The 12619-nt window shown below is 34.0% G+C and overlaps 1 protein-coding gene across 2 annotated transcripts in view; it reads right to left on the reverse strand.

Moving 5' to 3' along the window:
* Positions 1 to 12619, reverse strand: part of PDS5A (PDS5 cohesin associated factor A) — a 78887-nt gene that overhangs the window by 30681 nt on the left and 35587 nt on the right. For both annotated transcript variants that reach the window (XM_021533194.3, XM_031504560.2), the window contains exons 7-12: positions 11620 to 11700; positions 10058 to 10198; positions 8914 to 9029; positions 8038 to 8132; positions 6985 to 7130; positions 837 to 988 (exon numbers count right to left, since the gene is read on the reverse strand). In XM_021533194.3, coding sequence (XP_021388869.2) covers positions 837 to 988; positions 6985 to 7130; positions 8038 to 8132; positions 8914 to 9029; positions 10058 to 10198; positions 11620 to 11700 — 731 coding nt within the window. The remainder of the gene's footprint in view (positions 1 to 836; positions 989 to 6984; positions 7131 to 8037; positions 8133 to 8913; positions 9030 to 10057; positions 10199 to 11619; positions 11701 to 12619) is intronic.

The following is a 12619-nucleotide window of genomic DNA, read 5'->3' on the forward strand; positions in this document are numbered from 1 at the left end:
AACACTTCCTGATTTTCAAAAAAGGTGCCAACTAATCAAATATGTAACTATGGCCCACTTCCAAACAGCCAGATGAACAAAGCGAGAGCCTTCACCACTGCAGTGCTTAAAAGTTTAGGATCGGAACTGACAACTGAAGAACTAGGTAACAAGGTAACAAAACATTCTGAAGTAGCAGGCTGCATAGCAAGGTGCTTAAGAAACACTGTAAAAATTTTTCTGAGTCTACTATACTGAAAATCTAGGCTGAAATTCTGCCTTTGTGTGATATCACAGCTTATCTCTTCTTGAAAGACTATTAATAATCTTCCAAAACCTTGGCCAAAATACTTTTTTCTACACCAAAATGGTATTTCAAAAAAATCAAAGGGACTGAGTGATGAAACACAGATGAATCAAATGTGAAAGCATCCCTGATGTTTTCTTCAGCTTTTTGTCTACCTAAAGGTCCATATACCAAAAGGAGAGATCTGTGCATGTACTGTGGTGTGGACACACATAAAACTCACAGAGGATGGATTTTAACAACCTGGTCTCTGGAAAGGAGTAAGGCAAGCAACAGCTGGCATCATTAAGTGCCAGATGTAACCATTTTTTTCCTACACAGTAGTTAGCTAATGAAAATCTGCTATCATCACAGATCTAGAGACATCAGTATATAAAAATGAATCAATGAACAGATAATACAACAATTCTGAATATGTGCATACATGATTAAATACACCATACATCAACCCATAAATAGAGAATAAACAGCTTTCACAGGGTAAGAACATATTTTCGGTGTATCTCTTATCACTATACAATTAAAATTAGGAAGACTTAGATTGACTCACTTGTCATCAATGCTATTTTGATAATATATGTGCAAAAGTTTATCCTTTATCCAGCTCACTTTCTCTGCAGCATCTTTTCCAGCCTCCGCATGAAGACAATACTTCTTGTACAGCTGGGCAAGACCCATCATAGCTTCTTTTCTTACTCGCCACTTGAGAGGGAAGAAATCAAAATAAGCTGGGGAATTGGTTTTGGTAAATAAATAAATAAAACATACAAAATACAGTAAAGATGTAGAAGCAGTAAAGACAAAATAGCCGCTTTCTGATCTCCTATATCTAGACACTTCAAAAGCTGAAAAATGCTGTTTGAAGCCTCTAGATGAAAATTTGCAAAGCCTGTGTAAGCATTTTCTTGCCAATACTGTGCAGATTAAATATTGTCAGTAGCCAGGACTTCAGTACTTCTCTGTGCTGAGCGTAAAAAATCTGAGAGCTAGCCAGCAGAAAAGAAGTTAAGTACAGCTTCACATGTATGCCTGGAGAAGTGTCTTACTGAGTCAGGATTTGTAAGGCTTAACTATTCAGAGACAGGCACCAAAAGTGGCAGACTTCTTTCTTTCCATTGCCTTGCACCATCTTATAGCACCCTTGCCCAGACAAGGGAGATGTGGAGCCTAGGCCAAGCCAAACCTGTTAGGCTTGAACTCTTAGGCCACCTTCCACAACAGTGGGAGAGGCCCATTTTGCTGAAGCCTCAAAGCAATTGCTCTAAGACTGCAGAGATCAAGGAACAAAAACCCCAGAGAACAAGAGCTATGAGAAGAGTTCATGGGCTCTCCATCTTGTTTTTGGTGGTCATACTGTATCCTCTCAAAGTAAAGTAAATAACAAATATCCCATTATTAAGCAATTTAAAAGCCAAGACCCATAAGCCATCCTGTGCTAATTATACCAAAACTGACTTCAGGATTAATTTAGGCAATATAGGGTCTCATGCTGAATTATTTACACAGTAAACCCCAGAAGATATTTGTGTTCCCACATAATTTAGAAGAAATGCATTAAATTTGAAGTGAAACAGAAGTGAGATTTCATTCCAAACACACTAGGTATCACTTTTGGCCTTGAACTCCCAAAGACTAACAAAGCTCAGATCATTTCAGCCTATGAAGCATAAATGTAGATACTATTATTCATACTGTAACTTCTTCAATCTTGTTAAACTGAAAGCTTGACTCAATACCACTGAGGTACTGCACATTTAATTTCGTAATAGTTTTACCGAATGATTTCTTTTTTTTTGAAGGGCAAAGAAAAGATGAATCTTCAAGATAATATAGCTCATGTCACCACAAGACACCACTGGCTGTTGGAGTAAGTTATAACAGTAAGATGGAAAGAATAAACTTCTATTTTGTTACATATTTTTTTAAGTATTAAAACCAATACAGATAAGTCAAGATAGTAATGACTTTGCTAGAACATAACACAGTAATTAATTTTCATGAAAGAAAAAAGCTATATGTTATTGTTTAACTTTTCTGCAGGAATTTGTACACTCCTGTTACAATCTAAAGCACATTTTAAAGAAAATAAAGACCTGAAAGGGAAACATTTTCAGAAAAGCATTAATAGTTTTCTGCATTGAGATATACCCTTCCAAGGAAGGTGATAGTTTCATGATATCTCCTATATGAGACAGGAAGGATGGAAAAACTTGTCAGAAGAAAATAAAAATGGATTTCTAGAAATTATTCCAGAAAATTTAAGCCTAAAATGAAGGCATAACAAGGAGTTACAAAAGAAAGGTTTGGATTGCCAATAGAATTCTGATTAGTGAATTGCTGTAAAGTAGATCTCAGAGCAAAGAGAAAGGCAGTTGCAGACTGATAATAGGAGACAACTGGACCAAACCACTTAGAGAACGTTTTGAACGCCATGGAAGCAAGTCATTGAATAGAAGATACATGTAGGGGGAAAAAAAGAGTAAGATGCTTCTGAGAATTAAAGCTGAAACAGCAGATACGCATAAAGAGGAATGTAATAATCAGTTTCAAAGGCAGCATACATAAAACACAGTTAACAGAATTACTACCCTGATTTAATTAGCAGAAAAATTTTGATAACCTTAGCTTCCTTGGTTGACCAACATAATTAAATTTCTCCACTGATGACTGTTGGGCTGAGTTTTGAAAACATTGCTATTGAAAGTTCAATACAATCCCTTTCCCATCAGAATAACTTTAAACATCTTACAATAGTTCTCCTTCATCTGGAAAAAGCCACAATAGTTTTCAATACGGTTAAAACTAACACACATGCAGAAATATGCATAAAGAGGAACCAAAAATGGATGTATAGCTCACTCTATAGCTTTTGACTTCAAGCTGATGAGTACAAGTCAGTTCTTATGAAAGGCCTGAGTCTCTACTCCATAAAGACTGTTGGGAGAAATGCCAATGAAGTCAGCTGTCAAAACTCTCTTAAGTTCTCAGATTCTTAAGATTATTCCAGTATAATGGACAAGAGTATATTTGTTATTTGTTTTTAAAATGTCTCCTAATTATTCTGAAAAGTGAAGATGGTGGAAAGTCCTTTGAAACAGTGTTCCAATGGAGCCTTCCTAAGAACAATTATTACCAAAGACTAGATTTCAATTTTTGGGAAGCATGTTACCAGAATTACTTTTCCATCTGGAGCAATAAAAATGGATTTGAAAACTACTGGTGAAAGTGGGGTTTGTTTGTTTGGTTTTAAAATTGTTTTTGTTTTCTAAATAGCTACAATGATCATGCAAATGTCTATATAGATCAAATCAGCTAAGGACATTCCTTTAAAAAATTAAGTAGTGTCTTTTAGCCAGAAACTTTTACTCTAGAAAGTGTTTAGACTATCTTTACCAAAACTGAGTCAATCAGAATATGGTCAGGAGGAAAAAAACAGATCACTTAAATGGCATACCAGTTAGTATGATTAAAATATTTTCCCTGCTTTATAAAGATAACAGACAGAGCTGAAATGACAGGTTGGCACTTTACTTGAGCCTGTTGGACAAGCATTCTTTTCACAGTAATAGCAATGCTTGTTTGACAGATGACTGCAGTCCTAAAAAGATGAAGTCAAACTGATGAACGATCATTTATGAGTTTGCAGTAGATGTGTCCAACAGAAATCAGCTACAAAGGATAAATGCAGCCAGCAAAATACACAGCTCTTTTACAGAAAAGGAATGATTAAAATAGGAATAGTGCACTCAGCCTGGAATTGAGAAAATGCTCCTCTCCCAAACTAAAGACAAATCCTAAAAATAAAAATACACAAATGAACATTTACAAGTCCTTGATTTTAACTTTAAAGCACTAATTATATTTACCAACACATCCTATATTGCTAAGGTCTCCTTCAAATGCTAAGTATTTGTTGTAGTAATTTCTAGTCAGTGCTCAATTTTATCTTTTCCTCAGGATATACTTTCATCAAAGCTCTCTCCAGAGATTTTTAAGAGAAACATCAAGTAAAGACGAAGTCATTCTTCAGTGATTGCCTGAAAAAGCACCTATCCTTGAAATGCAACACATCAAACCTACAACTGCTGTGAAATGACTTAGTCAAACACATGAGGAATATTACACGCCGCCACACTGATTTAAAGACACACAAAATTATTTAAAGCCACACAAAAAAAGACCTGGCTCTGTAGAAATCAGCATTACAGCTGTGCAGTAATAGCTGACTGCCTCTTACTGACAGCAGCATGCTAAAGGAAAACAGACAGAGACACTGGTGAAGACACAGTAACAATCATCCCCTTCTCACGAGGTGCTAAGTCCCAGTAGGAAGTGGTGGCTACACTAAAAGTTTTTGGAACTCATAAATGAACTTTTGGACATGTTTAGTGGCTGAAAAAGAAGGAAGGTGATCTTGATCACTTCTGAGAAATATGCCATGGCAAGCTGCAAGTACAACTAAATGAAGAGCTGCTTTTGTGAACGTACTCAAAATCAGTATTTCTCTGTGTAAAGATAATGTCTTTTTCAAAATCAATTACAGTAACATTCTCACTTAAAAAGAGAACCAAAAAACGTAAAATTAAAAAAAAATAACTGAAATAACTAGCTAGAATGACATAGGGGGCATCGTTCCTACAGCCTATCAAAAAAGAACAGTAGTAAGGGGAAAAAAATCAACATGGCTACATTGCACAGAGAAGTCTGTTATTAAGCATCACTCTCCAAAGAGCATGGAGCCACATCAAAAAAATGTAAACAGGAAACAGTATAAGCTCTGGCAAACTGAAAGTAAATCCTCAATGAAGCATGGGCAAGTAGTTTCAAAATGAAATTATTAAAACAATAATAACTAAACATCTTCACTAAAGATTACAGAAGCAGGAAGCCTTCCAGACCCTTTCTGTATGGCTGAGAGGCAAACAGATTTATTCCAAGAGAGAGGTCTGAAGAAGTTTTTTTGAATATCATTTTAAGACACATTTAAAAAAAAACAAATAATATAGCAAGCAGGAACAAAGTCATTAAGATTTTGCAATCTTAATTACAAAAGGTGGTAACCCATCTATGACATTTACAGGAATTTAGACATTATAAACCAAATATTAATTATTCTATTATTGCAATCTATCCACAGGCAGATTGAAAACAGCAAATGTGAAAGAAACCAAAGGGTCTGAAGAGGAACTATGTACCACTCAAAAGAACATCTGATTTGGAATGGGCAAACAGGTTGAAATAGAACAGTAATGACAACAAAGAGCTGACACTACAGAAAAATAAGTTATGGAAATGTGTCACTGAACTTTATATAACTGGAAATTTTATCTAAAAAAACCCAAAACTTTTAGCAGACCCAGAAGTCCATCAGTAAAACGCATTAGGATCCCAAAAACTTCCAACCAAGTCTTGTACCAGAGGGCCTTAAAATAAAAGTTCCATTGAGAATTAATTATTAACTAAAATATAGGGGGAAATGGCTAGAAATAAATGACTAATTTTCACAATGAAGCGAGCAAAAGAAACCTATAGACAAAGTCAGAAAGGAATCTCTGACATTTAACATATGAAAAATTATTACAAAATTAACAGCATGTATAAAATTTACTGAGGTAGTCAGATGTAACATCGTAATTACGAATTGCAGAAAAATGTCATGCTACTGAACTGTTACAATAAGAAATAAAAGAAATTCAGATTAAGGACAGGTTTTCCCATCAGCATTAACTCTGCATGTACAGTACTTGGCAGTATACCACCTAAAGTTACTCAAGGAAAACACTGAAGTTAACATGAATGTAGTCCAAAACTGTCAGCTCAGTGCTCAGAAATAGCAGAAGAGACAGAACATTTCAGTATAAGAAAAAAAATTATCATCAAGTATGTAACACAGTGCAAACTCTGAATGGCATTCAAAATCATATGTTCTGATGAGTGGCACATTGTTCCTCGATCTGGTCACCTTAGTTCCAGCAGGATAGAGAATATCCAGACAAGAATGATCAGCAGTATGTAACAATTTGTATGAAAGTTAATAAGGTGATTCTTTAGAATAGAAAACAAAGAATTGGAGAAGATACGGTATTCATATTTATTAACTATAAATGAGTCAAAGAATATTCATTGTTTTATGTAATCCAAGATCTATTAGATACTCAGTCAAATTATCAGACAAGTTAAAAGCTAACAGTGAAGTTACTTCTCCCAAACATGCACTAAACTTGAATTTACTGATGCATATGCCATGGAGGCTTATAAAGTACAAATAAATACAAGAAAGAACTTGATAAATACATGGAATAGAGTTCTATTGAAAGTTATGAGCATGGGCCAGTAGACTTAAAAAATCCTTAAATCATAAATTGTTGGAAGCCAAAATTGACCACTGTGAGAATTATAATGGGTTATAGTGACCATGGCTTTAACATGTGTGACCATTCTTATGTTCTTATTTAATGCAACTGTGTTTATCAGAAGTCAATGACCCTATTTGCTTAACAACACTTGATTGATGCCACCATAATACGGAATTTTCATTAAGGTGTACTCTTAAGAAAAGAGTATTTTTCCCTCAGTATTCTTGTTAATAGCCAACTCTGAAGATTCTCTGATTTTGTGGCTTTGGGTTCTTTTTATTTTACTTTTAGTAAAGTATATTAGAAGCAGGTCATTTCTGAAAATACAATATTAACACTCACCCTTTTGTCCAGCGTTCTTTCCCGTACAAAGCCAAGCAGCTGGTCATTGACTAGAGAGAGATCTCTCTTGCCCGCAGTGATAATCGTAACAATAACATCATGTCGAATGGCTTCTTCTGGGTCGTGTGATCTAACCTTCAAATATTCTGTTATGAGCAGAAACAATGAGAAGTTTAGCTTTTTTATATAGCTGTGATGTATTCTGATTTATTTATAATGTTTAATCAATTAAATGTCAGTCATATATCACAACCATGTAATCTATTAAATATAGAGCTACCCACAGGAAACACCTGTTCAAGTATTTTCTATGTTAAAGTTTTATAAAACAATTAGATAAATGCAAATATCAGAAGAATGTAGGAGTGATGGCTTTTATGATAACTTCATTTGCAAGAATCAATAAAGTGAAATAAAGTTGACTAGAATATACTGTAAGTAAAGGGGGGTGAGAGAAGAAGAAGAAACTAAAAAAGAAACACTTGCTCCTGAAGAGTGAAAAATGTAAATAATAAATCAGAAATACATACAATTGTTGTAGAATAGCTTGCATCTAAAAATAACAGTATTTTCCATTAAGTCTGAAAGCCTTTTCATAGTTAAAATGATACTGTAAGAGGAAGAATAAACTTCATAGTTTAGATCAGCAAAAAGGTATTTTCTGAGTTCAGTAGAACAGACTAGTGGGGAACTGTGACTGATTTTGAAAAGTCATCAGGATGTTGCACCAATATTTGCTTTGCCTCTCCCAAAGTTTCTTTAGAACTTGAAATTACTTTAAAACTCTCATTCTGCAATGGGTGGCTTCTTAGTGACTCATGCTGACAAAAGTCACACAAAACCACACACTCCTCTTTCTAACTCATTCTCACTCACTTCACATAACTAGCACTCATCTCCAACAGAAATCAATTACTCAGCAGATACCTCTTCCATCCCTTATCAAGCATTGGACTTGGTACATTTCAGAACTACACTGCTATGTACAAAAGCAGTTACACAGTTCCTTGTTCATTTTGTAGATTATTCTAATCTCCTTTATGAGCATCTCACCAGTGAGGTCTTTTGCTAAGTCTGGATGGTTCATTAAACAATGACTGGCGAATTTCACACTCTCTAATCTCACAGGGACATGGATATCATTGAACCTAGAGGGATAGAAGATAATGAATATTAATTTTTAATTAGCTTTGCAAATCAGTATTATTCTCTATGTAGTAACATGTGTTGAAAGTATGTTCTGTTAACTATCTGAATACTTTTATATGGCAAAATGAGAGAATATATATGTTTTGAATTTATCTCCATAATGCACCTCACAAATATTTGTTATTTCTTGTGAAATTCACTAAGGACTAAAATTAAAAAATTAATATGATGTACATAGGTGAAATGTTGACCCATTGGATTTTGTCCACTGACTTCTGAACACAGTTCTCTATACAATGTTGATTGTGTGCGTGTGTGTGCACACATCCACAGAAATTATAGAAATGTAAATTGGCATCACCAGGAACCATTTGAAAACATTATCTTTTTTTAAAATTATGAACTTCTACCTTTACATACAAGAAATTATCTCTTCACTCAGATAAATGCCTAGCAAAATACAGCTGCAGATAGAGCTGAACAGTAGGAAATTTTGGACAATGCTGGCAAAGCTATTGTGTAAATTCTGCTATGCATATTTGCTGTCTATCTAACTTATATGGCCATAGCTGATAGCAATATAGCAGCAGACCTTCAGGCTTCTTCCGTCTAAAACACAACTGTATGCAGTTTTCTGCTTTGAGGATTTAATAAGGAACTTGTTCAAATACAAACAATTGCATCCTCTGAAAAGGCAGTGAAAAATGCAACACTGTAAGAAAGCAGAAAAAAACCCATAAAAAGCAACAGAAATTCAGAATTCCATCCCATTTCTCTTACCGCCCAAGAAAGCATTGCCAAAGAGGTCGATTTTGCGTGGCTAGATCAGAATCTTTGGAGCCAAAGAGTTTAGCCAGAAGTCGAACAACAGCCAAACGTTCTTCTCCGTCATTGCTCTGAAAATCAAAACATGAAAAAGGAACTGTAAATCATTATCGGTAATACCTTAGTGATAATAGTCTTTTGGTTTTTTGAACAGTTAGATGTAAATCTGAGTTTGAAAGTATTTCTGATAATCCTCATTCTCTTTAATTATCCTATAGGATTCATATGAGGTAAAATATACAAACACCTATCAAGCTAATGTATTACAGACACTGAATAGATAGCTGTGCTTTGAAAGAACCTTTTCTTTCAGCAATAAAAGCCCACAGTATTCTAATATACATTTGACAATATAAAAAATTGGTTTTTTAAAACATTTTAAAGACTATTTTATGTGTGTGGAAAAGACACCAATTAAAATTATATAAACAAGTGCACTAATGAAAGGCACATGTACTTTCACCAAATACTCATTTCTTGGTTACTTTTTTTTTTTTTTGTTGCAACCATAGCCTACATGTAGATCCACACATGCAAAATTATTTCTCTTGTCCACTTACAATCTTAGGAAAGAGCTCTTTAATTAAAACCCCCACAGACTGCCAAATCAGGATAAATTAACTATTTTCAAGGATTCACATCAGTCAGCTAATTTACTAGCTGACAATAACAAATCTGATAAAATATTAGGAAATACTTCCCCTATTATTAAAGCATTATTTTATAAAAGAAAATTCTGCAAACTAAAGCTAACACATTTGCATTTCATAAGATAAGCCAACCACAGTCTAATTACTTTATAAATTTTGGGTGTAATCCAAAGATTAAGTACATAAAGCTTTTGCATTAGACTGCATTTATTTATCATTATAATGATTATATATATTTTATGTGCATAATTCATGATTGCAAGCAGAATATGCACATAATTGCATACTAATTTCCAATATCCTTTCTTTAATTTTATATTTACCTTCAAAATAAAGCAATAAATACAGAATTTTTATTCCCCTAGTAGAACACTTATTAAATCCACTGTTCTGCACTCTTAATGTCCCCCAAAATTTTACTGATTGTCCAAAGCTACACTGTAACCCACCTTCAGCTTGAATTCCAGCTGTGGCATGACAGACAGCAGTAAGTGAGGATCTATGGCAAAAAGCTCTTGTATCAAGTCAAACACATGTTCTGATAAGTCACTTACTGAAGACTTTCCCAGTACCAGAACCTGGTTAAAAAACTAAAATACAAACAATCTTATGTAGTATATTTTCCTTCAATAATGCAAACATTATTAAAAAAATATTTTAATGTAGTATCATTAATGGTTTTATACTAATGGCAGGCACTCAAAGCACAATTTCTTCATTACATCAAGGCATTTCACCTTTACAGTTTTGGCTCAAGCAAATTACAAACATCCTTCTCAGTTCAGTTTTTTTAACTCTATCAAGATAGTTTAAGACACGACAATTTGATAATTTCAAATCTCAGTAACTATCTCCCAAGCAAAATTAACAAGTAATAGAAGAACTGTAAACTTAAAATGCACATTTATCCAGTAGAACATTGACAAAAAAAATTTAGTACTTTTAAAAAGTGTTCTTATAATTGAAACCCAATCCAAATGCTGAAAATAAAAGTTTTCTCCTTCAAATCCATTTTAAAGAATGTCAGATGTCTTTATGTTATGTCTTGCAATATTTGATAGCTAGTGTATCAAGGTCATTAGTGATCTAACAGAAACAAACCAAAGCAGTCTAAATTATTAAGTATTTATTTTTGGATTTATATAAAGTGTATTAAAATTTAGTACCTCCTATTAGATACTGTATGTTAATATTATTTAAGCAATGCAAATGCAATAGCAAAAAAAGCTATTACACACTTGAAAAAGAAAGTAAGGAGAATAGTATTAAACCAACTCAAAGGCTACTTTATGTACTATCCTGTTTTCACATATGACTAATTATAAAGCTTAAAAAGATCAGGGGATGTAGTAACTTTTAGTCAGACTCCTTGAGCTTTTAAATACTTACTGATTAATCTTTTATGAATCTGCCTAATTCCCTTTTAAATTACTCTAGATTTTACTAATTCTGCTGGCATCAGCACCAAGGAAAGGCAACAGAATGGATCAGAACACATTCATCAAAGACTGCAGTAGCTGTATTAATATGCAGAACATACAACATCCACATTCAACATGAAGGAATTGTAATTTGAAGGAAGCCTTGTAAAAAGCATAGCTTTCTCACTCTTTATGACTACAAGTCACAGCAAGTTTAGGAGGGAAAATAAATTCTAGCCAAGAGCTGGTAGCTTGAAATGCTTCATCCTAAAGCTTGGTATGAAATAAGGCTGCCTGGTTGCTGGATATATGAACTATCAATAATTCCTTTTGTTGTAACAAGATTTTTGATGGTCACCTATATTCACAGCCTAGAGGTAGGCTTAACATTAGACTAAGATAGATAAAAATTAATTTCCTCTTTACTTATTTGAAATACTCCACACACTTAATCAAGACAATAACATCCTATTTGGAAAATTGTAGTAGCTTCTATAAACAATATTTAAAAGAATAAAAATGCCCATCAAATGTCCAAAAAAATCAAGACTTATTACTTGCAGGAAACACGGATTAATTAATTTACATACATTGGCAATACATGGTTCAATGGTCTGGACGGTCCTTTTCAATAGGACTTTTGCAAGATCAAATGCTTGTTTGTTAAGGTTCTGAAATAAAGAAAATAAAATAACATTTTATAGAATTTTCACACACAGTAACACCTTTTGAAGAAACATTTTTATACCTCCATACTCTGAAAGTTAGCATGCACCAAATACGGCACAGAAAAATGAATTAATTTAAATTAATATTTAAAGGTGATTATGTTTGCCCCTCCCATACTCATTAAAGACACACTATGGAGGAAGTTCAGCCTTGTCTGGAGAGTAAAACTGTGCACTGACTTCTCCACAGACTGTACCATATGTTCCAAGACCGCCTACAGCGAGACTAGAGAAAGCACCTACACTTGGGCAGAGCTAGCAGTTAACTTTCTAAGTAAGCATTTGATTGTAACATGACAAATCTGAACATGGTTTATATCGCTCTTGAGTAAAAAAAGAATGTAACTGCACATCTGAAAAATTTTGACTGTCCAAGTCTGCACAAATCCCATATGAAGTATCTCAAAGCATCTAAGGATTAATGCAGCTTGGATGGGGGAAAAAAAATAGGCATGAATGAGCTGATTACCCTGAAAACTACAAATCACTGCAGATAAAACACAGGTAAAGCCTAGGGATGACTGATTCTTGGAAATATTTTATTTGGCAAATCTACGCTGAAAACAACTCCCTCATGTTCTTTTAACTAATGAGATGACAAAGACAGGTCATCAACAGATAGTAAAGAGAAACAAGTTGCCAACGGCTCAACCAATTATCTCTTCAGTCACCAAAGCACTAAACTGATGTCTCATTATAGAAGACAGACATATTTGCATAAATTCTTTCTCAGAAAATATCCCAATACTTTCTCAAACCCAGTCATGGTTAAAATCTTGTCGACGAGTGTGCAGGTATTAACCAAAGGACTGTAAAATGCATTTTCTATGGAACTTCAATATAGCTTCTTCCACACAATCAA

The sequence above is a fragment of the Lonchura striata genome, chromosome 4 (genome assembly GCF_046129695.1).
Source record: "Lonchura striata isolate bLonStr1 chromosome 4, bLonStr1.mat, whole genome shotgun sequence".
NCBI lineage: Eukaryota > Metazoa > Chordata > Aves > Passeriformes > Estrildidae > Lonchura > Lonchura striata.